The sequence below is a fragment of the Melozone crissalis genome, unplaced genomic scaffold (assembly GCF_028551555.1).
Source record: "Melozone crissalis strain CALT ecotype California unplaced genomic scaffold, PUWL_Pcris_2 ptg000077l_1, whole genome shotgun sequence".
Classification (NCBI taxonomy): Eukaryota; Metazoa; Chordata; class Aves; order Passeriformes; family Passerellidae; genus Melozone; species Melozone crissalis.
Genome location: NW_026535854.1, coordinates 2,293,562 through 2,320,334, shown reverse-complemented (window position 1 = coordinate 2,320,334; position 26,773 = coordinate 2,293,562). Strand labels below are relative to the sequence as shown.

Below are 26,773 nucleotides of genomic sequence, written 5' to 3'. Positions count from 1 at the left end.
TGGACAGGGAGTGCCCAGCTCCGTTCCCTGCACAGCCTCCAGGAGCCCAGGGCTGCCATCTCCAGTCCCTGCTGGCACTGGGGGCTCCCAGGTGCCTCAGGCTGCTGTGACACTGCTGCACACGGGAGGGAAGAGGGGCAGGGGCTGTGCTCAAAGTCAGCTCCATCTGCTGCTGCTGCTGCTGCTGCTGCTACTGTGGGGTCATTTGTGAAGCCCTGGCCCAGAGTCAGGGATCAGATCCTGCCAGTCTCTTCCAGCCCTGGCTGCTCAAAGTTTGGGCCTTGGAGCCTCAGGTTGCCAAAGGCAGCTGCTGCTGGTCCCTCTGTGTGCCCGAGTTCAGCAGTGCTGCTCCATCAGTCTGTGCCCAGCAATGGGGAAAAGCCTCAGCCCTGCAGGGCCAGGAGCTGCCGGGCTCTGCCGGAGCAGCACAGCCAGCAGGAAAGAAGCTGCTCCACACGGGAACCAGGAGCAAAGGACATTCCTTTGACAGGACATGTTTTCTATTTAAAGGAAAAAAAGGAAAAAGGAAAAATAATTGAAAATTTGTAAAAGATAAGAATAAAATCCAAGTGTTAGTGAAAAAACATTACATACAGTTATTGAAAAAAACCAAACATAAATGCAAAGTTACATTCTTTGCATTAAGAGGTAAATGATCTTTTTAAAAAGAGAAGTCAGTTATTTCCATTGTAAATGTGCTGATGGCATGGATCCATCTTTGTGACCTCAAAAGCCTCTTAAAAGATTTTGGGCTTTGTTTCCAACATTGGTATTTTAAATTGTGCTCGAAGCAAGAAGAAATTGCTTTGTGCCATTCCAGCTCCAAGCAGGACTGGGAATGGAAACTCTGTCAAAGCCCAAATCCTTTACAAGATGACCTTCCTTCTCAGCCTGGGAATGAGCTGCACATTCCTTTTGAAACTGTCAGGGATTTCTTAAAAGACACAAAGTCCCACTTACGGCTTTTTGCTCTGGTTTGGAAGTGCAGAAGGGCAATTCTCCATCCACCAGCTCCAGACTGCACTGCCTCAGGAGCACGGCCCACTCACCAGCTTTGGCCAACTTCTGGCACTGCTAGAGGAGGAAGAAAGTGCAACTGCAAAATTCCAGCCAATCAAGAAGGAAGAATGTGACAGACAGAACACCCTGTGCAGATCCAGGTTTTCAGCTGGGGCTTTGGAGAGTTTGGGTCCTTGCCAGTTGGATGTGTGTCCCCAGCTGCAATCTCTGGGCCTGCAGCAGAGTATCACTCACTTGCCAAAGCAGAAAGCTCAGGCGCTGTGCTCGCAACAGGCTCGTCTGATGCAAAGCTGTCAGAGCAATGTGAGGGCAGAGCCAGCCCAGCTGGGCCCAGGGCTGAGCCCAGCAGAGCCCTGGCAGAGCCCAGAGCAGCCTCAGCACCCGCAGAGCCCGGCTGCAAGGAGAGAAAGCAGAAACCGCCCGTCAGCTGAGGGCTCCTGTGCCCTTGTGCCAAGGCCTGCGGTGCCCAGGCCATGCTGGCTGTGCCCAGAGCTGTGCCCAGAGCTGCCCATCCCTGCTGCCTTTGGCAGCAGAGCAGGAGGGCAGGACATGTGCCCAGCCTGCAGCCAGCCAGGGCACATCCAGCCCTCAGCAGCTGCCCAGAGCCAAAAAGCAGCTGGGCAGCTGACTGAAGAATTCATTGCATCTGCCCTGCACAGGGGGAAACTTTGGTGCCCGGCCATGCCATGCCCAGATCAGGGAGCATCCCCCTACCTGTGGATTCATCTGCAAATTGGGCCTGGAGCCTGGATTTGAAGAAGGTGCCTGAATCCAAGTCCATCATCTTCAGCTGGCCAGGCCAAGGAAGAGATTGTCATCCTTGAGGTTGTCCTTGGTGTCTCCAGCAGCAGCCCCACCTGGAACAGCTTCTCCAGGGGCTCCTTCTCCTTCCCTGGGGCTAGACCAAGCTGCCAGGGCTCTGCCCAGGGCCCCAGCCATCCATGAACAGGACAAACAAAACCAGGGGGGATGGTGGCCACCAGTGCTTGCCACACCAGGTCTGCAGCTCAGCTCCAGCCCAAGAGCTGCTTATTCCCTTCTGCTGACCCCTGCTGAAAGCTACAGGCAGGACAAAACCAGCCTGGTTTGCTTTGCCACTGATTGCCAAGAGATGCATGGAGCTGGTACCTGCCAGGCCCCTGGATCCAAATGTGCATGTGGATCTCTCCCATCTTCTAGGGCAGAGGAACACCCTTCACCCAAGGATGACAGAAAAGCTCTTCTAAGGATGGCCTGTCCAAGGGTTGCATGGACAAACACCTCTTAATGATATCCTGGCACTCTGGGGAGAGAAACCAGAAATCATCAGTCAGTTGGAGAAGTTGCCCTCCCGTTCCCATGCCCAGGCCATGCTGGGTATGCCCAGAGCTGGGCCTAAACTTCCCCATGGATGCTCTGTTTGGAGGACAGCAGGAGAGCAGGACATGTGCCACCTCCTCAGCAGCTGCCAGAGCGGCATGCCCATGAGCCTGCTCCTGTCTCCCAGCAATGGTACTGCCCCCGTGCCCAGAGATGAGGATCCACCTTGAGAGAGCCATCGTGGGAACAAGATCCGCCCCCGGATGATCTCCTGGCCCCTCCTGAACAGGTGCTTCCCCATGACCAGGTGGCACAGCAGGAGGCCCAGGGACCAGATCGTGGCTGCCTCGCCATGGTAGCGTTGGTGCTGGATCCACTCTGGTGGGCTGTAGGACAGGGTTCCTGTGGAACACAGACAGAGATCAGCAGGGGGATGCTGCTGTTCCCAGAGCCTGGCCCCAGCATCCCTGGGCATGTGGGGACTGCCCTAGAGGCACATGGGGTAAGCGCTGCCCTCTTGCCAGCACCTGGGACTTGTGCACAAACTCGGGGCTGGAAAAGAAGCCACTGGTCCTGGAAGAGGGCAGAAGAGACCCTAGGAAGGCCCAACCATGACACACAAAGGAAAAACCCACCCAGTAGTGGAGAAAACCCACTCTCCTCCCCACCTGCATGGCCCCCAAAAATGTTAATAAGCCAAGGCAACCAAGGGGAGTGGAGCAGTCCAAGCCCTTCCTAGCCTGCACACCAAACCATCCGGGGCATGGGGTCAGACCCCCCCTCTCTGCTACCCCCATGGGGGTTTGTGTCAGGCTGGCTGCCCCAGCTCCAGCCCCAGCCCAGGCCACAGTGGGTGCTGAAGGCTGTCAGCAGGGCTGGGAGCTGGCCCCCCTCGCACCCCACCCAAATCAACTTGGCTCCAGCATCAATCCCATCCCGGCTGCAATAGCGGGAAGCCCCAGTGCAGCACCCAGGCTGGGCCACGAGATGCCCAGGAGCATCCCCTGCGAGGGCTCACCTGCAAACTGGGTGTAGGCTGTGTCTTGGAGGAAGGCGCCACAGCCAAAGTCGATCAGTTTCAGCTGCTCGCTGGCCAGGTCGAGCAGAACGTTCTCGGGCTTGATGTCCCTGTGCAGGACCCCGCAGGTGGTGCAGTGCCGCATGGCCTCCAGCACCTGGCAGAACAGCCCCCGCGCCTCCTCCTCCGGCAGGAACCCCCGCTCTGCCAGGAAACCCGAGAGTTCCTGGCACCGCTCCGGACGCTCCAGCACCAGCAGGAAGCTGTCAGGGAGCTCAAGCCACTCCAGGAGCTGAATGACACCGGCACAGCCACGGGAAACCTTGTCCAGCAGCACGATCTCCAGTGGGGCGCTGGTACCGTCGGGCTGCGTGAGGAGCGCGGTGCCGTCAGTGGGGCTAAGGCCGTGCCGGGGCTCGTGAAGCCCTCAACCAGCCCGGGATGCTCTGCACGCCCCGCTCAGCCCACACCCGCTCTCCCCGCAGGGCTCACGGCGGCTCCCACCCTGCCGGGCCCCGGCTCCTCGCTGCCTGGCACGGCCTGGCTTCTGCCACTGGCCCCGCTCACTCACCAGCTCGCCCCAGTGCCGGACGCGATCCCTCGGCACGCGTTTGATGGCCACCTGCGAGCGAGGGAGAGCAGCGGGCTGAGCTCGCCGCCCGTCCCGCCGCGCCCCGACCTTCTCCTCCTCCTCCCTCCTCCTCCGCCCCCTCCTCCCGCGCCCGCCGCCGGCCCCGCCGCTCACCGGAGCGCCGTTCGAGAGCCGCGTGGCCGCGACGACGCTGCCGAAGCCGCTGCGTCCCAGCAGCGATCCCAGCCAGTACCGCTCCTGCAGGGCCTCCTGCGCCTTCCCTGCGGGCGGGACGCGGCTGTCAGCGCTCGGCCTGGGGCCAGCAACGGCCCCCGAGCGCCCCTCACCCACCCCGAGCCCGGCATCCCCACCCGCCCCGGGCCCTGGCGGCTTGGGGCCGGAGGCCGCACTGCCGAGCGGCAGAGCTCGGGCCGGGGAAGCCGCAGCGGAGGCGGTGGGAGCGGCCGCGCTGTGTGTGTCCTCCGCGGGCCCCGGGAGGAGCCGGGGCCGGGGCCGCGGTCGGGACTGGAGCCTGCCTGGGATCCGGGACCGGGCTCGGGCCAGGCGGAGCCGAAGGGCGGCAATGCCGCCCCCGCACCAGGCACTGATGCCTGCCCAGCAGCGCCACCGCCAGCACGGCCAGAGCTGGGCGGAGGCGAGACCGCGGCGGGACAGCCGGGGCCGGGCTCGGGGCAGCCCCGCCCGGGGCCGGGGGCGGGCCGGGGGCATGGCCCGGTCCGGCAGGGGAGAGGGAGGCGGGGAGAGGAGAGGGACACCGGGCAAGGGACCCTGAGAGAAGGGCGCCCGACAGCGGGAGAGAGAGAGAAGAATGAGAGTGAGAGTGAGAGTGAGAGTGAGAATGAGAATGAGAATGAGAATGAGAATGAGAATGAGAAGCAGTGTTTAGGGTCTGTGCTCTTTTTGCTGCCGACGCTGTTTCTGCTGCTGCCGCCGCTGCTGCAGCCGCTGCCACCGCTGCAACTGAAGCACCGGGGCCGTTCGTCCCTGTGTCCGTTCCCTGCTTGCCCCACGAGCCCCACGTTCGAGCCCCGCACGCCCCGGGGACAGCCCCTCCGTCTGTCGAAACACGGGAAATTTGCAGCACTGAGCCCAGATGCAGAGCCCTGACTCCTGCACTCTGGCACAGCGATCCCCTCGCTTGCTGCTGTGCATTGTCCTTGCTGAGCGTCAAACACTGTCAGGACACCTTCCCTTGAGGTAGGATTCCTACCTGACCCGAGCACTGCACTTACATCTCCAGTGTTGCTTTCCTGTAAAAACAGGGGAAGGAAAACTGTGTGTGGCTCATGGTATTTTAGTGTCTAAAAATCACTAAGTCACCAATCTGAGAGGTGAGGTGCATCTGGAATTACTGGGATGCAACATAGAAAAGGGGAGCATAGAAATAAATAGAGGAAAAGATCTTGGATTGTTTCTTCCATTTTCATTGCACTTCTGGAAAGCTGTTTCAGTTTTCCAGGAATCTTCTCCTGTCTGCTCTTCCCAAGAATTTCTCATGGAGAACAAGGTCAAGCTTCTGTCACAAGATTTGCCACCAGGAAATTATGCCAGTGGTGCAATTTTCATTGTAACTGTTTGTGCTGGCTTAGGGCAAATTTTGGGAGGAAATCTCCAAAAGGAATCCATCTAGAAAGCAAGTTCAAATGGCCCCTCCCCCTACTAGGTCAGGAAAAGACTTCCCTCGACAAAAGTGAAAAAACCCCCAGTTTATTAAACAAGTAAAGTATTCACAAGCATGAAAAATGAATAATATTAAATCAAACCTCTGACAGTGCTGAAGAGATGGCAAATTCAGAAAGTCCTTGTTGTGGGTTGTACTTGGCTCACTCGATCTCTTCTAAGTCCCTCTGGTGCTGGAATGCAGCGTCCCAGAGCTCGGGGGGCCACAGGTGTGAGCTGCCGGTGTTTTCCTGGGTTTTCAGTCCAGAGCAGGTTTAAACAATTCCAAGAAAAAGGAAAGTCACAGTCCAAAAGAACTTCTCTTCCTAAGCTAGCTAAAACCAAATTGCTAGACCTGGGCTGTGAAGGCATCGGGAAATTTCCAAATCTGTGCACTGGCGGTCTCAGCAAACACTAGATCTTGATGGTGCTGGAGTCAGAACCTTGAAATTTCCGAATTTTAGATTTCTGTGCCAGCAAATCACTGGACTTTGGCTGTGCGGGCACCAGGAAATTTCCAAATCTGGGTACTGGGGCAGCAAACACAAGATATGGGAGGTGCCAGACCCAGTAGCAGGAAGTTGCCGGGTTTTGGATTTCTGTGCCAGCAAATTGCTGCACTTGGGCTGTGCCAGAATAGGGAAATTTTCAGGTCAAGGCACTGGCAGTGCCAGCAAACCCCACATTTCAGGCAGGATTGGATCTGGACCCTTCCCTTCCCTTCCCTTCCCTTCCCTTCCCTTCCCTTCCCTTCCCTTCCCTTCCCTTCCTCCACAAGGTGCCAGAGGGGCTGGACAGCAGCCAGGCAAAAAGGGACCTGCAGGGACTGATGGACAGCAGACTGGACATGAGCCAGCAGAGTGCCCAGCTGGCCAAGCAGGCCAATGGCTCCTGGCCTGGCTCAGGAATGGTGTGGCCAGCAGGAGCAGAGCAGGGATTCTTCCCCTGTGCCCAGCACTGCTTGGGCAGCACCTCAAGTGCTGTTTGTAGTTCTGGTGCCCCCAATTTAGGAAGGACATGGAGGGGCCGGAGCGTGTCCAGAGAAGGGCAACAAGGCTGGGGAGGGGTCTGGAGCACAAGTGCTGTGAGGAGTTGCTGAGGAAGCTGAGGTTGTTTATCCTGGAGGAGAGGAGGCTCAGGGGAGACAAGGCAGTGTCAGGGCACAGGGTGGTTTTGATGTTCTCCATGGCCTGTTCCACCCTTGCTGATTCTGGGATTCTCTGAAACCACCCTTGGAGCAGTTGCAGGAGGAGCCCTGGGCCTCCTCTTCAGGAGCTCCAGCAGCCCAGGTCACTCAGCTTCTCCTGCCAGCCCCAAAGCCCATCCTGTCAGTCCTGCAGAGCCTCTGCAGCTCCTCCTCACTGCCCAGAACAGGGAGCCCCAGAGCCAGACACAGCAGCCCAGATGTGCCCCCCTGGTCTGGGGTATCTCTGGCAAGGGAGCAGCACCAGGCGCTGCAGGAGCCTGCAGACAATTCCTGCAGCACTTGTAGGATGATCCTGCTGCCCAAGGGACGTTTATGGGGCCAAGTCAGGAACTGTAATGGGGAGCGGGGCCAGAGTGGGAAAGGGCAAACAGGGATGGGCTGTTTGCAGGGGAGGGAACAGGGGTGGGCAATATGAAGAAATTTGCAGCAGGAAGAGGAAAGAAAGCAAAGATGAAGCCAAGGAAATGCTCAGGGCAGTTTGGGGGTGGCTGCCAGGCAGCCCTGGCTCTGAGCAACAGTGTCTGCAGTGGGACAGGGAACTCCCAGCTGATGGGAACAAACTTTCTGGCTGACTGAAAGGCCAGGACAAAGCTGAGTGGTTTCCCTGGTGTCCCCCAGCCCTTGCTGGCCCCAGGGGCTGATGGCATTTATGCTCCCTCAGGTTCATGTCCCCACAGCAACAGCATGGGGGTGCTCCCCCTGCTGTGTGCAATGCAAACAGGGGCTGCTGAGCCAGTGCTGCCGTGTCTGTGCCTGCAGGGATGGGGCACCTGTGTGAGCTGGGGGAGAGGCCAGGGCTGCAGAGGGGGGATGTTGTTGGCAGCTCCATGAGAATGCTTAGGGACGCTGCCCTGGGCTGTCCAGCGCACTGGGGTTGGACCAGCCCCTGCTCTGCTGCCCCTTCCCATCTGCCTCAGGGCCCTTGCAGAGCCCCAGCCATGCTGTTTGCCCCCAGCCTGCCCACGGCCAGCCTGGGGCTGTTCACAGAGTTTTCTGTGCTGAGCATTGGCCTGGCCGTGTTCTTGACAGAGCCTGGGCAAGGAGCCCCCAGGCCCTGGGCTGAGGCGTCAGCACTGCCCTATCAGTGCCCATGGCCTGTCCCTGCTGCAGCCCCGGCACTGCCACCCCCAGGGCTGCGCCTGGCCCCGAGAGCACTCAGGCCCTGCAGCAACACCAGGGCCACCAGGGCAGCCAAGAGAATCTAGACAACCCTGGCAGCTTTTGTCTGGGAGGTACCATTGGAAAACTGTATAAGGAATTTTGGAGGTGGATTCTCAATTTTGGCCATGGATGGCTGGACTTGAAAGTGTTTTTTTCAATGGGAAGAAAAGAACGGGCCCCCAGTGTTTTGAAGGCAGAAGAGGAGTGGCCCCCAAGAGGCCAAGGCCAGCCAGAGCAGTCTGTCCTGGCAGGTTTCATATGGGAATAATCCTTGGATATAATCAAATTTGGAGGTGGAATCCCAATTTCAGCGTTGAACCCCTGGAGAAGGACAGTTCTTTCCCACAGGAAGGAATGCACAGAATTCCAGGGTTTCAGGGGTTGATAAGAAGCAACTCTCAACATGCCAAGGCCAGCTGGACCAGTCAAGCAGCCCCCAGGAGGCCCAGCCACCCAGACCTGTTCCATGTTCTTGCCTCCTTGGGGCCCTGCAGCATCAAAATTGCCCCTTGGTTCCATGAGGCCCTGTAGGATCACCACAGATCTTGCTTTCCATGAGGCCCAGTGATATAACAATGGTCTCCTTGGCTCTGCAGTGGCACAATGGCCCCTTGCTTTCCAAGTGGCCTTGCAGTGTCCAAATGGTTTCCTTCTTGCCATGGGACTGCACAATGCCACAATGGCCCCTTGCTTCCATGAGGTCACAGAGTCTCCAAATGGCCCCTTGGTTCTATTGGGTTCCCCAGGATCACAGTGGCCCCTTGGTTCCACCAGGCCTGGATGTGTTACACTGGCCCCTTGCTTCCATGGGGACCCACAGTGTCCCAATGGCCCCCTGCTCCCATGAGGCCCTGGGATGTCACAATGGTCTCATCGCTTCCACAAGGCCCTGCTGTTCCACAATGCCCTTGAAGTGTCACAATAGTCCCAGTGGGTTCCCCTGCTGGTTCACAGTGGCCTCCTTTGTTCTGTAGTGTAACAACGGTATCCTTGGCTACATGGTCAGAATGGCCCCATGGTCTCATGGAGCCCCCACAGCCCCTTATGGAGCTCCACAGCCCCTTATGGAGCCCCACAGTGTCACTTTGATCCCCTTGAGTCCATAAGGCCCTGCCATGCTACAAGGACCCCTTGGTTATACAAGGCCCTGCAGTGTCACAATGGCCCCTTGGTTCCAGTGGTCCTGAAGTGTCCTAATGGTCTCCATGGTTCCATGACACCCCACAATGTCACAATGGACTTTTGGTTCCATGAGCTTTCCTTCTGCCAACAACAGTCTCCTTGGTTCCACAGTGTCACAATGGACCCTTTGCTCCATGAGGTTCAGTAGTGTAACATGGACGCCTTGATTCCATGAGGTTGTGCAGTGTCACAATGGTCTCCTTGGTTCTGGGGCCCTGCTGTGGCTGCTGTGTAACAATGGATCTGTGGTACCATGAAGTTCCATAGTGTCACCATGGTCCCTTTGGTTCCACAAGGCCTTGCTGGGCCACAATGGCCCCTTGGTTCCATGAGGTTCTGTACTGTCAACAGTGATTTCCTTGGTACTGCAGTCACAATGGATCCTTGGTTCCATGAGGGGCCTGGCCTCCCACAGCCCCTCACAGACCCTTATGGCCCCTCATGGCCCCTCACAGCCCCTCAGGGCTCCCTCACAGTTTCCCATGGCCCCTCACAGCTCCCCATGGCCCCTCATGGCCCCTCACAGCCTCCCACAGCTCATGGCCCCTCCCAGTTCCCCAAGATCCCTCACAGCCTCTCACTGTGGATGCCCTGGAACAGAGAGAGAGAGAAACAGCAAGTGTTTCTCACAGCAGCATGTGAGAATTTTTAGGGTATGGTAGCGATGTGATAACTTGTTAAGTATAAACAATGTGCTGGTGGTGTTGTTCTACTTTGTCTTTCTGTTTCTCTAGAAAAACCGCACGGTTCTCTTTAATAAAACCTTCTTTCACTCTCTCTGCACAACTGCCTCCTGCCGGTTCCTGTGACATTCTCGACTCAAGAGTGACACCTCACAGCCCCTCACGCCCCCTCGCGGCCCCTCACAGTCCCTCATGGCCCCTCACAGCCCCAGACGCGGGGCTCCTCCCAGAGGAGAAGGTGTCGGGCCCTGATTGTTCTCCTTTCATTTCAGTCCTTTCACAGCCACGAGTGCAGAAATGCTGAAATGGAGCCTTTGCCCAGCATTTCCCTCAGGGTTAATTGCGGGCTGAAGCTCTGTGCTGGCGCTGGCCCCAGCGCCACCATCCCTGCAGCCACCAGGCCTTTGCTGTCCCCCCGTGTCCGTTCCCTGTCCCCGAGTCCCGCCCGGCTCTGGCAGCAGCAGCAGCCGCAGTGCAGGGGGCGCCGGCCCGGCCCAGCCGGGGCTACCGGCCAGGAGCAGCAGCAGCGCCGGCCCCTTCCTGCCTGCTCCTGCCTCGGCTCCCAAGGGCTTTTTCCAGCTCAAATCTGGAGCAGAGCAGCCAGCACCCACACACAGCCCTGACTGCTCAGGGCCCGCCTGTGCTGCCCCGAGCCAGCCCTCAGAGGAAGAAAGGATCGGATTCCAGAGCTGTTTACAGCGCTGTTTTACTCACCCTGAGGTGGCAGCAGGAGGCTGCTGGTGCCTTTGCCTTGGGAATTGGGGATCATGGCTACTCTTGGCCCTCTTCTGCTTGCCACCTGAATTTTATCCATGAAACTGCAAGTGCCGCTTTCAGGTGGTGCTACCCACAGTGCTTTCATGACAGTGAAGTCAGTATTTTTGTCGCAGGCATAAAGATCAACAGATACTGGAATGCTCACCAACCCCAAGCACTAAGGTGAGGGGAATTAAAGCCTCACAGGCCACATTTGCAGTGCTCAAACACAGCCCTGTTGCTGGCACTGATGAAATAGAATAAGCTGACAGAGGCCATCCCAAAAATTGCCTCTGCAGTGTGGAATTAAACTAAAAAATCCACCAGGAGAAACAGAAACCAGAACTTCTCGACTCGCTTCATGGCTCCTTCCCAGCAGCAGGAAACAGAGATGCCCAGAGGTGTTTTGCAGTGCTGCTGCCCCCAGTTTACAGCCAGGCTTGTATTCCCTAACAATTCCTGGTACCACCTCCTGTTTTCTTAGCCTGGAACAGTAACAATGAAAACCTCACCAATGGCACAACTCCCCAGTCCACCAGCAAAAGAAAGGACAAGTTGTCAAGTTCTCCAAACCTTTGTCCTGCTTTGCTGCAAGAGTCCTGCTGCAGGCACAGTGTGGAAAGCCAAGAGAAGCCGCAGTTGGTGGCACATCTTGTGGCAGGAGCTCGACCTCATTCTCCAGGAAATGTTTTTGAAAAGAGCAGACAGGATTACAGAGAAGATTCCTGGGAAACTGAATCAGCTTTCCAGAAGTGAAATGAAAATGGAAAGAAATAATGTGAAATGTTTTCCTCAATTTATTTCTGTGCTCCCCTTTTCCATCTTACACTACTTCTCCATGCCATTAATTCCAAATGCATCTCACCTCTAAGATCAATGAGTTTTAGACACTCTAAAATACCATGAGCTGCACAGTTTGCATTCCCGTTTTTGTTGGAAAGCAACGCTGGAGACACAAGTGCAGCACTTGGGTCGGGCACGAATCCTGCAGGCAGGGAATGTGCCCAGGCAGTGTGTCACCCTCAGCAGGGACAATGCTCAGCAATGCTGCAGGCAGGGAATGTGCCCCAGCAGTGTGTGACCCTCAGCAGGGACAGTGCTCAGCAATGCTGCAGGCAGGGAATGTGCCCCGGCAGTGTGTCAGCAGGGACAATGCTCAGCAATCCTGCAGGCAAGGAATGTGCCCCGGCAGTGTGTGACCCTCAGCAGGGACAATGCTCAGCAATCCTGCAGGCAGGGAATGTGCCCCAGCAGTGTGTGACCCTCAGCAGGGACAATGCTCAGCAGCGTTGCTGTGCTCGGTCTCCATGGAACCATGCCAGGAGCAGCTGCTGAGCTCAGAAGCCATCACAGCCCCCACCCTGCCCATAGCCCCTTGGCAGGGTGGGCTCCTACCCTGCCTCTGTGTGCCAGGAGCCGGCAGCGCTGGATGCAGGGAGCCCAGGGAGGGCACAGAAACGCTGGGTGAGAAATGCTGGGGCACAGCGAGATGGGCGAGTGCAGCCAGCCAGGGCAGAGGAGCAGCACGCACAGGGGGCACAGCCTGCAGGACAGATGGCCAAGGAGAGAAAACAACAAACTTCTCAGGAGGGTGGAGAACAAACTTTTAGTTGCAAACTTCAGAGAATGAGGTACTTGGGAAATCTTAAACAGCATTGAATTACAGTAAATCACTTGACAAAGCACTGACTGAGCAAACTGTAACCTGTCCAACTTCAAGTTATCCAGATTTCGATAAAAGGAAGTCAGGAGAAGAGAGAGAGGGAGACAGAGATCCACAGTCAGTCTTGGATCTCAGCTGCTGTGAGCTCCGGGGCCATGGGATGTGTCAGTGTCACACCCGTGTCACAGCCTGACCTGCTCTGGTCCCTCTCCCAGGTGGGGTTTTTGGGGTGCCAGGGGCTTGGCAGCCACTTTGGGGCTGGGCCAGAGGCTGCAGTGGCTGGGGTGTGGCAGTGACCATCCCACCTATGCAGAACTCTCCCTGCCCCCAAACACACACTGGAGATGTCTGGGGCTGTTCATCATTTCTCTGCTCTCCAGCACCAAGGCAATGGACTCTGGATACAGCTCTGAGCTCATGCCCAAGGCAACCACCTCTGGCAATGGGGGCCCATGGAGCTGCTCTCAGGAAACCCCCAGGAGCTGGGGAGTGCCCAAAAACCACCTCAGAAATGTGAGATACCTCAAAATCTCTTCAGGAATGTGGATTATTAAAAAAACTCACTCAGTAGTGGGGTCCCCCTCCCTTCATCATCCCCAAACTTTGGCTGTCTCATTCCAGACCCCAGCCCACCTCCCCAATCCCAACCTCAACCCATCCCACCCCTCCTGGACATCAACGCCCCCTTCCCAAGCCATATTTCCCCCATTTCCCACCTCCCAAACCCCATCCCACCCATCCTGCCACACCTAATGTCCATTTCAACCCTCCTGATTTGAAGCCCACTTTGCTCAATCCCCTTCCAACCCCATTCCACACCAAAGAGCTGTGGAATCCAGGAATTTTGGGGTGGGATTGAGTAGTTTTCAGTGGCATTGAAAAGACAGATTAAATCCTCTTGTCTCTTTCAGTGCCAAGAAAGGGAAACAAGTACACCAAATACCCCCAAAACCCCCAAATTCTCCCAGTTATCTCCCTGAATCCCAGATTCCCCTGAAACACAAGTAAAAAGTGAGGCTTTAGATGCCCTTGATGAATTTATTGATTTTTACCCCAATTTTCTCTGTTCTAAAGGGATGAAGATGAATAAAAAAAAAAATTAGGGCCAAAACAAAAGAATAACCAGCCCAGTGTCTTCCCAACATGGATCACAGGGAATGTGGATCGCCAGGGCTCTGACCAACAAGGGTCCTGCCATGGGGGATGAAGCTGGAGCAGTGCATGAAGCTTCTCCTGCAGCTGGGGCACTCACAGGGCTGCCTTACCAGTGACTCTTTTGGTGTCAGGTAAAGAACGAGCGCTGTGAGAAGCTCTTCCCACACTGGGGACACTCGCAGGACCTCTCCCCGGTGTGGATGCGCCGGTGCCTGATGAGGGTCAAGTTGTGCTTGAAGCCCTTCCTGCAGTCAGGACAGCAGAAGGGCCTCTCCTCTGTGTGAATGCGCTGGTGCAGGAGGAGATCGGAGCTGGTGTGAAACCTCTTCTGACACTGTGGACACTCGTAGGGCCTCTCCCCAGTGTGGATGCGTTGATGGGTGACGAGGGCGGAGCTGCAGCTGAAGCCCTTCCCACATTCCCCACACTTGTAGGGCCATTCCCCGGCGTGGATCATCTGGTGGCTGATCAGGTCGGAGCTCCGTCTGAAGCTCTTCCCACGCTCCAAGCTGTTGCAGAATGGCTCTCAAGTTCAAACTTCCTTTAGGTCCCTGTTCGGGCAGCCATTTGTTGCAGAATGAGGCCTTTGTCAGGGATGAGCCATTTGTCGGCGAGGGGAGACTCGGGCATTTAATATGAGTGATAAGCAAGTTCCGTTTATTGAAGAGAGCATCAGACACTTATACAGCAAATAATAAGCTTATGAATATTCTGTAAGCCAAGTGATCTATTGGTTAAACTATACCATCAACTCTTCCTCATTCCTTTGGGCCTACATTCTCTATTTCCCACGTCTCTCTGTCCACTTGTTATCATACCCAGCTAGGCCCAAGGACACGCTATCTTGCAGTGGCAAAACTCAAACTAGCTGTGTTCGGTACTTTCTCAGCTCCTGGTCGGCTAACAAGCGAATGTCTGCGTGACCTCTGTCATGTAGCCATTTCTCCACACTTACCAGTGAGCATTTTCAGTTCTGCCACCCGTGTTTAGAGCAAGTTTTCTGTGACTCACTGCACCAGGTCAGTTCAAAGAAGAGCATTAGGAAGTATCCAGCTGTATTTTCTCTTCTTCCTTCTGTGTACATGCTGCTTTTTTGAGCACTGGCTTTCTGAGCTCCCTCACATGTCTTGACCCTTTTCTGGATAACCAGAGGGATATCAGGATTAAATCCTGTCTCAGCTCTGAGGTCTGGCTTTTGAAGAGCCCCAGTCATCCTCTCCTACTCATCTCATCCTGGTCTTGGTGGAAATACTATGCCTTCATGGGATTGTTATTCAGCTTTGGGGCATTCTGGCACTGCTGTTCAGTGAAAGATTTTGAGACTTTGAAAGGTTTCCTGATGTGGCAATGACAATCTTCAATCCTAATGCTTGATGGGGGTTGCAGTTGCCTCAGTTGTGAAACCTCCTGAAAAACATTGTTTGCTCTTTTCTCCTTGACTTTTCCTTGACTGTTTTCATCAACAGATTAGGAGGTTTGGGGATATCTTTTCAAAGGGAACTTCAATTAATCCCCTGTCTGGCATTTCAAAGGGGAACAGTTGTTTGGTTTTTTTTAACCAGCATCTGCTTACCATCCAATTAGCTAACTGCCTTTAATTAACCATAATACATTCCAGGAGAGCAAAATAACAAGGGAACAAAATCAAGTGGTGACAACTCTGTGACTGAACCTGGACTTCCCCTTTCCCAGGTGCAGGATTGTGAGTAACCCTTTGCTGGCCACTTTGAGCTCTGCCATGCAGTGCCTTGGGTTTCTGGGGAGGGAAAAGCATCCAGTCCCTCACCTCCAGGTTCACATCTGCAAATCCAGAGGCCATTTCTGTCCAGTGGATATTTCTGTCCAGGGGATTTGCACACTGGATGCTCCATAGGATTCTGGTTGTAAGCTTTCCTCAAAAACATGGTGAGATGAGGTGTGCAGGACTCATTTCTTCAGAAGGGCAGGAGAAACCTCTGAAGGCCTCCCCTAAAGGGCCTCCTTACCCAGCAGTCTGACACAGATTTGCTTCTGAAGATATTTGTAATTTGTCCTTATTATGTTCTATGTGTGATTTAATGAAAGCCTTTTTCTCTACTGTAATTGAGCTCTTAATCTCATCTGAAAAGCAGAGCACAATCCCTTCAGAGATGGTGTTTGAGTTACAGCCTGTTTGTGTTTCCTCTGCTGTGGTGCTGCTCATGGAGCTGCTCACTCCTGATTTAAGAACAGAAAATAAACAGATTTCTCTGAGTCAAAAACACATCAGTGATGGCACATAGAGTAGGTTTGAGTAAAAAACTCTTTTTTCTATTGGGCAAGAGATCTTCCAAGGAAGATCTTCCCTGGTTCTGCAAAGAATATGAAGGAGTGAGTTTTCCTTAGTGAGCCCCTGAGGCTTCATGCAGGTCATGCTCAGAAAATGGCACATGGGCATGGCAGCTGCCAGCAAAACAATTGGCTATGGGCAGGTAAAAGTTGGCAGGCGATAAGAGTGGAAAGTCAAAACAACAGGATGCTGAAAAACTTGTAAGAGGAATAACGACTTCAGTGAAAATCCCTCATCTTAAAGCTTCAAAACACATTTTTACAAAAATCCACAAAAGTGTTCTGATTTTGATCAGTCTGATCTTCCTAAATAGCATTTTACAATCAGAATTAGGAGTTGAGAGACACTAAAGGAGGCTCAGCAGAGGATTTTTCATTGTGACCTTAGCATATCTTTTTTACTGTGCTGTAGTTTGGAAGGAGGCCTCAAGCTCCAGCTGCAGCCTGGGGAGATCCTGTTGACCTAAACACTCCCCAAAGCTGCTGTGGGGCTGACCCAGTACCAGAATCTGTATGGAACTGGGTAAAATGCTTCCCACTAGAAAACACTTGCAGCTTGATGGTGATCCACAGTTCCCAGTTCAGACCACAGGCAGTGCCAGTAGTCACCAGTTTGCTGCCTGCTCTGTGCAGAGCTGGTGGCTGTGAGTGGCAGAGCTGTGGGGTGAACAGGCTGGTGGCTTTTTGGGGCACACAGAGCCTTCCATATCTACTGCTTTGTCCCCACTAGAGAGTGGGTTTTCCTAGAGAAATACCTGGAGAGTGGGAAGGATGAAGAACAAATCATTCCCTGCCAGTGGATGCTGTGCTTGTTGCAAACACGAGTTACATCTGGTAGGAGTCCTTGCTGTCAACCCTCACGGATTCCAGGCTGAGATCTGCTCAGCTCTGTCATTTGCCAGGGGAGCGAGGATCAGACTCCACCACACCTCCAGAGCTGGGGATGAGTGGTTTGAATCACATCCAGAGCCAGGATGAGGAATGGGTGGTGTTTTGTCTTGCCATGCACAGCAGATATCCTAATTTAAAGCTGTGCTGTCTTCCCAGATTCTGCTTCTTCCTCTGAGAAGACCCATCCATTTTGATCCTGTTCCTTTCCACCCATCCCTCTAAAGATCTCCATTACTGGAGTAATTGGCACTATTGGATCAACTTTTGATGTGATGAGCAGTGGATTTTTGTAGTCAACATGCCAATTTAAAGTGCCACAAATAAAAGATCAATTACTTCTTTCCTGGAGAAGAAATTAAGGTAAAATCTTTCAATGTAATGGGCTGAGTGTACAAAGCTAAAGAGGTAGAAGATTTAAATGAGACTGTCTCCTGAGAGGATGTGTTTTTAATGTAAAAGTAACAAAAACAACCCAAACAGTGAGAGAGCATCACTTGAGCTGCACCTCTGTCAGTAAGGGATGGATCCCTCCTGCTTTCTCCTGCCTGGGGCACCTGTGTGGGGCTGGTTGTCCCTGTCATTTACCTTTTGATTGCACAACCATTTCTTAGAAAACAGTTGGCTCTTCAGACTCCTCTGGGCATTCAAGGGAGTCCAGGACATGTGGGGGTGAGCTGATAAGTGGGTTTGGATGGTCCTGGCTGTTAGGTGTTGCTATGTTTCCTGATGCTGGTCTCCAAAGCAATCCCTGGCACGCTGCTTTTGTGGAAGGCAGAACAGCTCTGTGCTTGAAATTACCTGTTCTGGGGAAATGCAATGAATTTTCTGCTAGGAACTGCATGTAAGCAGAGATGGAGCCTGAATTAGGGATCTGCCCTTGTGGGGATCCCTTACACTGACACAAAGCTCTCTGTGCCTCTCCAGAGGGCTGTCACCCTACAGAAACATGTCACTTCAGGGCAGGGAGGGGGATTTGACATCACAAAACATCGAGGGAAAAACATCGAGGCAAATTCTACTTTTCTGGTCAGGAAAACCAGGGTGTGTGCCTGCTGTGTTCCATGAGCAGCAAATCAATTGCTGAGGGATTTCTACTGGAAGATTTGTGCTTTATGAAATTCCTGCCAGTGGCAGAGGGCTGGGGAGCTGGAAACGATAGCGCTGTCTTCCTCCCCTCTGCTGCTTTAATTGTTTGTAATGATTTAATAAGCAGCACTATTTTTCCCTACAGCAAACACCGGTGGCATTTTATTACCTTTACTAGGGCCCCTGTTTGGAATTTCTTTGCTGTATTTCCTTCTTTGCAGGCTTGGTCCAAAACTTGGAGAGGTCAGTGTAAGAACTGGACTTTGTGCTGTCAATATTCTGAGTGTTGAGCCAGCACCAAATCCATGCAATTTTATGGGAAAGAAATAATAAGGACAAATGACATGATTTAAACAAGGAAATGCTCTTGGCTTTAGCATTTTATGTGCACACCAGGAGAGAAAGAGCAAAGCAGGTACAAGCTCCCAGTACTTGCAGAAGAATAAATGGAAATAACTTCCTGTTTAGGCTGGGAATCAGGAGAAAATTTATACTCATCAGAAGGGTGTTGAAGAGGAGCAGCTGCCTAGTGACAGCAGACAGGTGGAGAAGTGAAACCCCAAATTAAAGGCTTTTAATGTGGAGTTTTTTGGATGTTGGGGTCTTTAGAAGCAGATTTTGTGAGTCCCATGGGCAATGGAGGTGACTTCCCAGGGGAGCATCCCTGTCCCATGCCTGGGATCTGCTGCCCTGGTCCCACAGAGTGATTTGGGTTGTACCTGATGGCTCAGCAGAGCTTGGGGAAATGCCTCAATGTTGGTTGGATTTGAATGGCATTTGGGTCAAATCGAGTTTCTCCTCTGAGGGATGGAGTCTTGACCTCTCACAGGTTTCGCTTGAGTATTTCTTTAATCTGTCCCCCAAAACCCCCCAGCAGATCCCCTTCTCCTGCCACTCTGTGTCTCCCATAGCTGTGATCCTTGCATTGAACCACTCAAAGCAGTAATTTCTTCCCAAAGAGTAGATGTAATTCCATTTTTTGGGTGAAAAAAAATAAGTTGTAGTGGACCAAAGGAGCTTCAAGCTGATCTCTATTTGCTGCCAATGACTGAATTAAATGCACAGGGTTCCTATCAGCTCTGCCAGACAAAACATTGTATTTGGGTTATTGGGGGTTTTGTCAGAAATCTTTGTAGCATGAATAGTTCATGGACTTATCTCTGCTGGCTTCAGCCATTCCTGCTGTCCATCATATCTTGCTATTATAAGGCAGCTCTTTTCATTATGTTGCCTTTTAATTCAGATATCTGAGCCTTTTTCTACTTCTAGTCCCACTTTTCAGTAGGACAAACATTTTCAAATTATTAGTGAGTGTATTCAGTGGTGGCCACACAAGTGAAGGCAAGGAGCTGGCAGGTGATAATTTATGAAACTTTCTATAATGGGAAAAAACTCAGCATTCAATTTCCATCTCCTTAGAAATCTCTATTTCTTTTCTTATCTCTTGTGCTCTTTGTGGCTGGTCTGAGCTTAGTGCTTGGAAATGCAATTATATGGATTCCAATTCTTTTGAGAGAGAATAATCTTGTACACAAAGCCAAATAAATTTAACTTTTCAATATTGCAGTTTGACATCCAGGTTGGGGACCTGGCAGTGGTTAGTGCCTGGCCAGCCTCAGAACACAGAGTTTGTCTGATTTAGGTGAAATTTCATTCATTGGAGACAAAGTAAAATTGCCTCTTATTTGCTCAGCACTAAAAATCCATCTGAAGCTGATTGCCAAGTGATGGGAATAACTCCTGCAATGGCACCATGAAATGAGAGACGGAGAGAGGAATATTAAAAAATGGCATTTCCAACCATGTGCAGGCCCTGATGTCCTGCTGTTGGCTTGGTGCTGTCAAAGGGGCTGATTTTGATGGTTTTAGAGGCACTAACCTGGGCAGTGAAATGCACCTCAGCCAGCAATTGCTTCTCTGGTGTCTGCAAGTGCCTTTATCTCCCTTCGTGCTCCTCAGAACTGAAATCCTGCACAGACCGAGTGAATCTGAGGCTTTGGGAAGGCCCAGTGGTGACAGATTTTGGTGAGATTTGAGTCAGGAGATGGAAGCAGCAGCTGAAGGGGCTGTAATCTTCATCCTTGGGCTCTCCTGCAGGCTGATGCGGTGTGAAGGAGGCAGGGATTCCATAAAGCAGCTTCTGTAGCTCCTGGGGGGAAAAAACCCAAGTTTTTTAATTTGTTAGAGTTTCAGGCTGTGCTGCACCTCAGGGCCAGACTCTGCCCCTCTCTGCTCCAGCTGGTGCTTCCCAGCTGTCCTCTGTGGTTTTTATTTGCAAACCACCTCCCTGCTTTCACTTTGCTTTAAAAAATTCAGCACCACGTTTGTGGCTGAACAGGTCCCAGAGCCGGGGAGAATGGTTTGAGATGCAATTTGCATCACAGAGTTGTTACAGCAGGGAAATTGTCCCATCCCTCCTGTGCCTGGAGCTGCTAATCTTGTTCTGAACATTGAAAACCTCTTCAGCTTCTCTCATTATACTTAAATTTGATTACTGCTTTGATTTCACACCTCTTTCATGCAGGCTTTTCCTCTCTCCTTGGCTGGAATTCTCTGAAAAGATAAATTTTATCAAGCCTTGGGAAAGTTCCTGTCATCTATCTCTGCTCCTAATGCTGCTTTTAATTATCTTGGGAACCTGAGCATGAGGGAAACTGGGAGGAGTTTAGTGAGAAGAAAAGGAAGGCACAGAGGCCAAAGTGTAAATGCAGAGTCTGGGTCACCAGAGTCTGCAGTGTTGTGGGGATCTGGGCCGTGCAAACTGATGTTTTTCTCTGTGAATGGCTGATTCCTTCTGTATCTCCTCCTGAAATTCCTGTGCACCGGGGCTGGTGCTGGAACTGCAGCCACACGAACTCCCCATGGAGCTGTGTGGGACACAGAGGGAATCATTTATTTGCTGTTTTTGATGAAAAGTTGTGACATGAACCTCGGTGTCAGGGAGGTGACATGTTAACGCTGCTGCTGTCAGACAGTGCCCACACACTGTGTCTGGAGACAGCTCAGGAGAAGATGAAGAAAAACCAGGATTAAATCCCATGTGCCACTGAACTCTATCAGAGATAAACTGCTTGAAGTCTGTGAAGTGACTGGGGAGAGCTGGATGAAAGGGACAGCTCTGAGAAGTGTGTGGTACGTCAGTGATGTCCTAACACTCATCTTTGCACAGAGATGAAAAAGTATCAGTTTGCATGGCCTGAATGTCTGGGTGTGGAAACTGTGTGTTGCACAAGCTGTGCTGAGCTCATCTGGCTCTGAAATATCATCTCTGCACCTTAGCCAGGAACAGCAGCAGAGTTCTGAACAGATTAATAAAAATCAGTCATAACCCAGAGGCAAACCTTGGCAATACACATCTGTGGCAGGTGAGGAGACCAAAAGCTTTCATTATTGTTCAATAAAAAAATCCTCTCTCTTGGCATTAAAATGCTTTAGTTTCAGCTCTGCCCCAGACTATCAATGTCAAGTGTTTCTCTGGCTGTTGGGGGAAGGTTCTCCCCCATAGCTCTCTGCAGATTGGTGCTAATTAAAGATGTTCTGTCAGGTTCAGATGTTTTGGTGCCTGACCAGGGAGTGCAGAACAGGGATTACAAGTGCTGACATTTACTGTACTAGAAAGTCCAAGGGATAAATTTGTGCCAATTAACACCTTTATCTAGGAGGATCAATTCCTGTTGTGCTTGTACCAGAGTCTGGGCACAGATGGGGTTTCCAAGGGAAATCTTGGTCCATGTAGGGCTGGGGCTCCCTCCAGGCTGGTCCAGCCCCTCAGGGTGCTCAGGAACAGGGGTTCCCAACAGCCCAGGGCACCCTCCTTAGCCCTGGGGCTCCCAAGGGCAGAGCCGTGGCTGAGGCTCTGCAGGAGCAGGCAGGCTCAGCTCTGCTCCAACATGGGATCCCATGGGACAGGGCACGCTGGGATTTGCCCCTGCAGCTACCAGGTGTGTCCAGAGAAACTGCAGGGAGGGGGTGACCTCTGTCAGTGGGACCCCTCTGTGCACAGGTGCCCCCACTCCTGGGGTGGCTGTGCCAGCTCCCTCAGAGACCTCCAGCCCTGAGAACCTAGAGCAAGTGGAAACCACAACTTTGCAAATGCTGCCTGTGCCCAATGCAAATGGTAAGAGAACGGAGTTGTGAAAAAAAAAAAAATTGTTTATTACAGAAGAACATCAACAACAATACAGAACACTTTAACAATGTAAGAATATTTGTAACAACAACAATCCGTAGAACGTATATACATAAGAACCTATCTAGCTAAAATATATGAAATGCATTTGTAGAAGATAAAAAAATTCTAAAAGTCTTAAGTCCCAAATCCTATTCCTAAAGACAAAAACCTGTAGAACATATGTGCAAAAGGGTGGCATCTCTGTCTGGAAGGTTCATCAGTGCTGGAAGAAAAGCAGGTGCCATGGTCACTGCAGTCAGGCACAGACGGCTCTTCCATGTGTCCCCAGGTAGGCACATGTGGGCAAAGCAGGACTCTGCTACCAGAGCTGAGCCTGGCTGGCTGTGGGATGGAGCTTGAGTGGCCCAAAGTGAGCACAGGACAGGCAGTGTGTGGCCACCAGACTCCAGTTTGCGAGGTGCCATGTCTCTGCACAGGGACCAGCCTAGCTCCAGTCTGGCAGCAGGGGACCCACTCTGCCTGTGGGGATCACGTGCCTGTCCTGCTGCTGGCATTGGTCTTCATCCCAAAATCATATCCTCTTCCTCATCTTTTATATCAATGTCCATGTCCTCAATGTATTCTTCCATTTCCACTTCCATGTCCTCCTCTTCCTCATAAACATCCACCTCCATCTCTTCATCCACATCCACCTCCATCTCTTCATCCATATCTGTATCCACCTCCATCTCTTCTCCAGTCTCTTCCTCCATTTCCACATCCTCTACTGTAGGACTCGGGACATCCACCTCCATCTCCTCCACTCTGTCCATGACAGCCTGCAGAGGTGGCAAAACCTCAGAGTGGGGTCCCTGTCCCACACCATCCCCACAGAGCTGCAGCCCACTCAGGCAGCTGGAGGTGTCCACCTCCATGGAATGGCACCATACCTCCCTCAGCTGACAAATTAGACAAAAGATAAACGTGAGCATCTTGAAGTGAGGGGTGACAAAATCCAGGCCCTAGGGAGCTCTCAGGACTGATGGGAGTAGCAGAGGGCAGGTGGCAAGAAGGGCGGCAAGAACAGTCACGAGGGTGAGCAGGAGCGGACCGAATGGTAGGCTGACACAAGGGCCAGTGGTTGAGTTGTTCTCTGTGCTGGGTGGTGGCAGTTCCAGTTGGAACGTGGGAAGTGACATCACACAGATTCCAAGATTCCAGGGTCAACAGAAGTGGTCACTGGGGATCCCTGAATGGCTGGGCTTGAAATGGACCCTGAAGATCATCTTGTTCCAAGCTGAGCAATCTTCCCCCAGACCTTGGGGGAGCCCTGTTCCCAAGGATGGGGCATGCACAGCCTCTCTGCCCAGCCTGGGCCAGTGCCTCACTGTCCTCAGTGTAAAACAGCAGCTTCCTTAGATCCAGCTTCAATCAATCGACACTTGAAAACCATCCCCCATGCCCTGTCACCACAGGCCCTGTTGAACACTCTGTCCCCTTCTTTCCTGTGGGACCCTCCCAGTCCTGCACAGCCACAGTGGAGCCTCCCAGTGTCTCCTCTTTTCAGGCTGAGCATCCCCAGTCCCACTTGGACAGCAGTCAGTCAGATCAGGGGATGTCAAGGCTGAAGGGTAGCAAATAGCATCAGGAACTGAGAGATGGAAGTTTTAGACCCAGATTTGCCTCTAAATGTACAAAATTAATAACAGCAGAGGGAAAGATGGTGGGACACTTGTTCTAACTGGTGAATTTTATTTTTTTCTTTTCTGTCATGCTGACGGTTTTTCTGTTTGAAAGGAAGCTTGGCACAATGTCCACTGTCTTCTCCATTTGTGAAACACCAAGCAGAGTCTGGGCAGGCTGATGATGCAGAGCAAAACCTGCAAATATACTGGTGATCCTAAGCCTGGGTGTGCAGCTAAACCCAGCCAAAAGTAATTTCTGGAAAGTCAAGCCTGGTTTACATTTTCTTGAGTTTGGCTATGCCAACTTTACTGGTCATTTATAAAAAAGCAAATAAAAAGTTCAAACCGAAACAGACAAAAACCCAAATAAACAAACCCACGCAAACCAATCAAACAGATAAAAAACCCCAAATAAAACCAAAGGGAATAAGGAGTTAGTGTTAGTTGTGAGGATATCACAGCAGGCAAATTGCTACTTCCCACAGGATCACCATAAAAAGCCACATAAAACAGCTGCTCCAAAATATACCCAACAGGAGAAAAATAAAAAGTGATAGATGGCAACTTTGGGGGCAGCTCCACATTAAGGTGAAGGATGAGCAGTGGTTCAGACCCAGAATTCCCCACCCTCCAGGCTGCTGTTTGCTCCTGATAAAAGACCCTTGCAGGACTGTGGCCCCTCTCAGTGCAGTGTAAATCATCCCCACAGCTCTCAGCTGAGCCACTGGCATTTCCAGAGCAAGATCCAGGCTCCATCCCGAGCATCTGTGGAAGGTCCTGAGCATCTTCATGCCTGGAACCACAAAACAGCTCAGGCTCTCCCTGGACTGGGTTTTCAGGGGAGGTTTCCATATGCCTGTGAGATCTGTTCATCCCTCAACACATCTGACTTTATGTACAATGATGCATTTTTGTTCCTTCCTTGTTCCTGTGTGCCAGTGAGGAAGCATCCATGTGAATGGAGGATGTTGTGCACAGGAACATTTATTCCTGGATTGCCATTTTGCTTCACTGTCACTCAGCTGAACATGGTCCCTTTCTAAGAGGGACTTACAAGAAATGTGTAGGAATTTTGGCTCTGAGAGGAGCAGAAAGCACATTTTCTACACCCCATTCCCAGCAGATGCAGTTTCCCTGGCAGAACAGTGATTGCCGTTCATCTTCCTGGGAAGAATGTGGAGACCCATTCAGACATCACAGATTCAGCTGATCTTTGGCTTTGTGTCCCTTATTTCACATGGCCAGTTTCAAGGGCCATTAAAAGAGGCTCATGTTTGCCTTGCTACCCAGAAGAGCTGTAGTTATTTCCAGGAGAAAACAAAAAATTGATTGTCCTCTGGTGTGGTAGAAATCCCACCACAATTGGGACTCTGAGAGCAAAGACAGCCTGTGCTTTTTGGGGCTGTAACAGCTGAGAGTGTGGCAGAGCAGTTTTTATATTATTTTTAGAGTGCTGAAAACATAGTTCCCAAAACAATCTTTCTCTCCTGTCTTCTGTCATAAACTGTGGAACAGAGAAAATGGAAAGGAGCAGAGGTTTGTTTAAATTGGCTGGGGTTTTTAAAGTCTTAAAATAGTGTCAGCTTGATGCATGATACTTTAGAAATTGGATTAGTAGCACCTATTTCATCCCACCAGAGAGGTGGGATTTAAAACTTCCAACAACAGAAACACTGGATGTGAGAGAGCTCAGTTTTCCACCCCTCACACAAGTATCTTGCTGTACTATTTTAAGCAGCTCAGCCATATATATTAAAATATTGCTCCAAACAACAACAGAATGAAAATGTTCCACCAAATGGGAAAAATAAGAAAAGTGGGCGGCAGCCCTTTCTGAAGAGCTTGTGTTGATTTTGCAAAGTTGGATGCAAACAAGTTTTGCCATATTTCTTTCCTAGAAAATGTAGATATTTAATAGAAATCTGTGTCTGAGGCTGCTGAGTTGGGTATGATTTTAGATCTGGGAGGAGCAGAACAGGTTCCAGAGAAGCTGTGCTTGTGTCACCCTTGGCAGTGCTCAAGGCCAGGTTGGATGGGGCTTGGAGCAACCTGGTCTAGGGGCAGTGTCCTGAACATGGTGAGTCCATGAAAAGAAACTTTTGGTTTTCCTGAGATGCTGCCCTTGCAAGGGGAGCTCACAAATACCCCACATAGTTTGAAATGCCCTGAGCAGAACCCAGCTGTGCTTTCTCACAGGTGATGAGGGATTTTCACTTGTATTTTATGGGGGATTTTCAGAGGGCAGTGCAAGAGCAGCTGAGTGTGTTTGACAGGCAGAGAGGGCCAGTGTGGCAGCAGCTTAATGCAATGGAGCTTTTCCTTCTGTGATCCTGTATAACCTGAGGCACTCTGGGGTTCTTGGACCTGGCAGCTGGGCAAGTTAATCATTGTAACAAGTGATAAATTAACCTGCTCCACTCTCCTTAGCATGGCTGTGATGAGCATTAAGTAAACCAGCGAGCCCTTGCCAAGGTGGGAGCTTGTTCTTAGCCAGGGAGGAGGGAGAAAATATTGCTTGGAGTAAATAAAGCAACTTTGCTTCCCCAGGAAGAGGAAAAGCAGCAATTAAATATGTGAGTGCTGCATGGAATAATTTGCACAAGGACATATCTTGTCTGCTATGCAGGAATGTTCCCAATCAACCATGCTTCTCCTGACCTTTATTTTTCTGTATTTTCTACCACATCATATAAGAGACTCTTGATTTAAAAAAACCAAAACAAACACCTTGTGGGGAAGCATTTCTTCCTTTCTTCAGAGTGCCTCTTTCTTTTGTTCCCTCCAGAGCTCTCACTTCATTTCTGCTGTTCCTCGGAGCACAGGCTTACCTCTTCCCTGATCCCCTGGGCTTGTTTTGCCTCTGGGTGTCATGAACACTATTAATTGTGGGGTTTTTCTTCCATCTTAAGTCTGTCTCTTCAAGTGGTTTACCTTCATTTACCTGTTCGAGTGATGGATTTTTCTCACCTTTTATTACTTAGTGCTTTTTCTTCATTCTCTAAACCCAACTTCTCCCTTGCCCTGTGGCTGTTAGATGCCATTACAGGAGCATTCATTCTTTCTCTACTGTTTCTCTCAGCTTTCACAGGGAGCTGAGAGCTCTTTGGGGTTAAACTTGACTCACTTCAGTGCCTTCCTTGATGCTGCCTGTGTACTTGGACACTTTAAGGGAATAAAGTCTCAGTGTGGAGATTACAGCTGTGAAATAATGGCTCTTTTGAAGAAGACAAGAATGCTGTTGTCAATCTTTTCAAGGATAAACTGAGCACCTTCTTTTGGGAAGAAACAGGCTCAGCTC

The 26,773-nt window shown here is 51.6% G+C and overlaps 1 protein-coding gene across 1 annotated transcript in view; it reads right to left on the bottom strand.

Annotated features, from left to right (window-relative positions):
* Positions 1 to 2,195: 2,195 nt before the first annotated feature.
* The window catches only part of LOC128946192 (serine/threonine-protein kinase pim-1-like), a 40,497-nt gene continuing 15,919 nt past the window's right edge, over positions 2,196 to 26,773 (bottom strand). Inside the window, exons 2-6 of the mRNA XM_054290080.1 lie at positions 4,083 to 4,317; positions 3,909 to 3,959; positions 3,338 to 3,704; positions 2,545 to 2,721; positions 2,196 to 2,302 (exon numbers count right to left, since the gene is read on the bottom strand). Of these exons, the coding sequence (XP_054146055.1) occupies positions 2,196 to 2,302; positions 2,545 to 2,721; positions 3,338 to 3,704; positions 3,909 to 3,959; positions 4,083 to 4,317 (937 nt within the window). The remainder of the gene's footprint in view (positions 2,303 to 2,544; positions 2,722 to 3,337; positions 3,705 to 3,908; positions 3,960 to 4,082; positions 4,318 to 26,773) is intronic.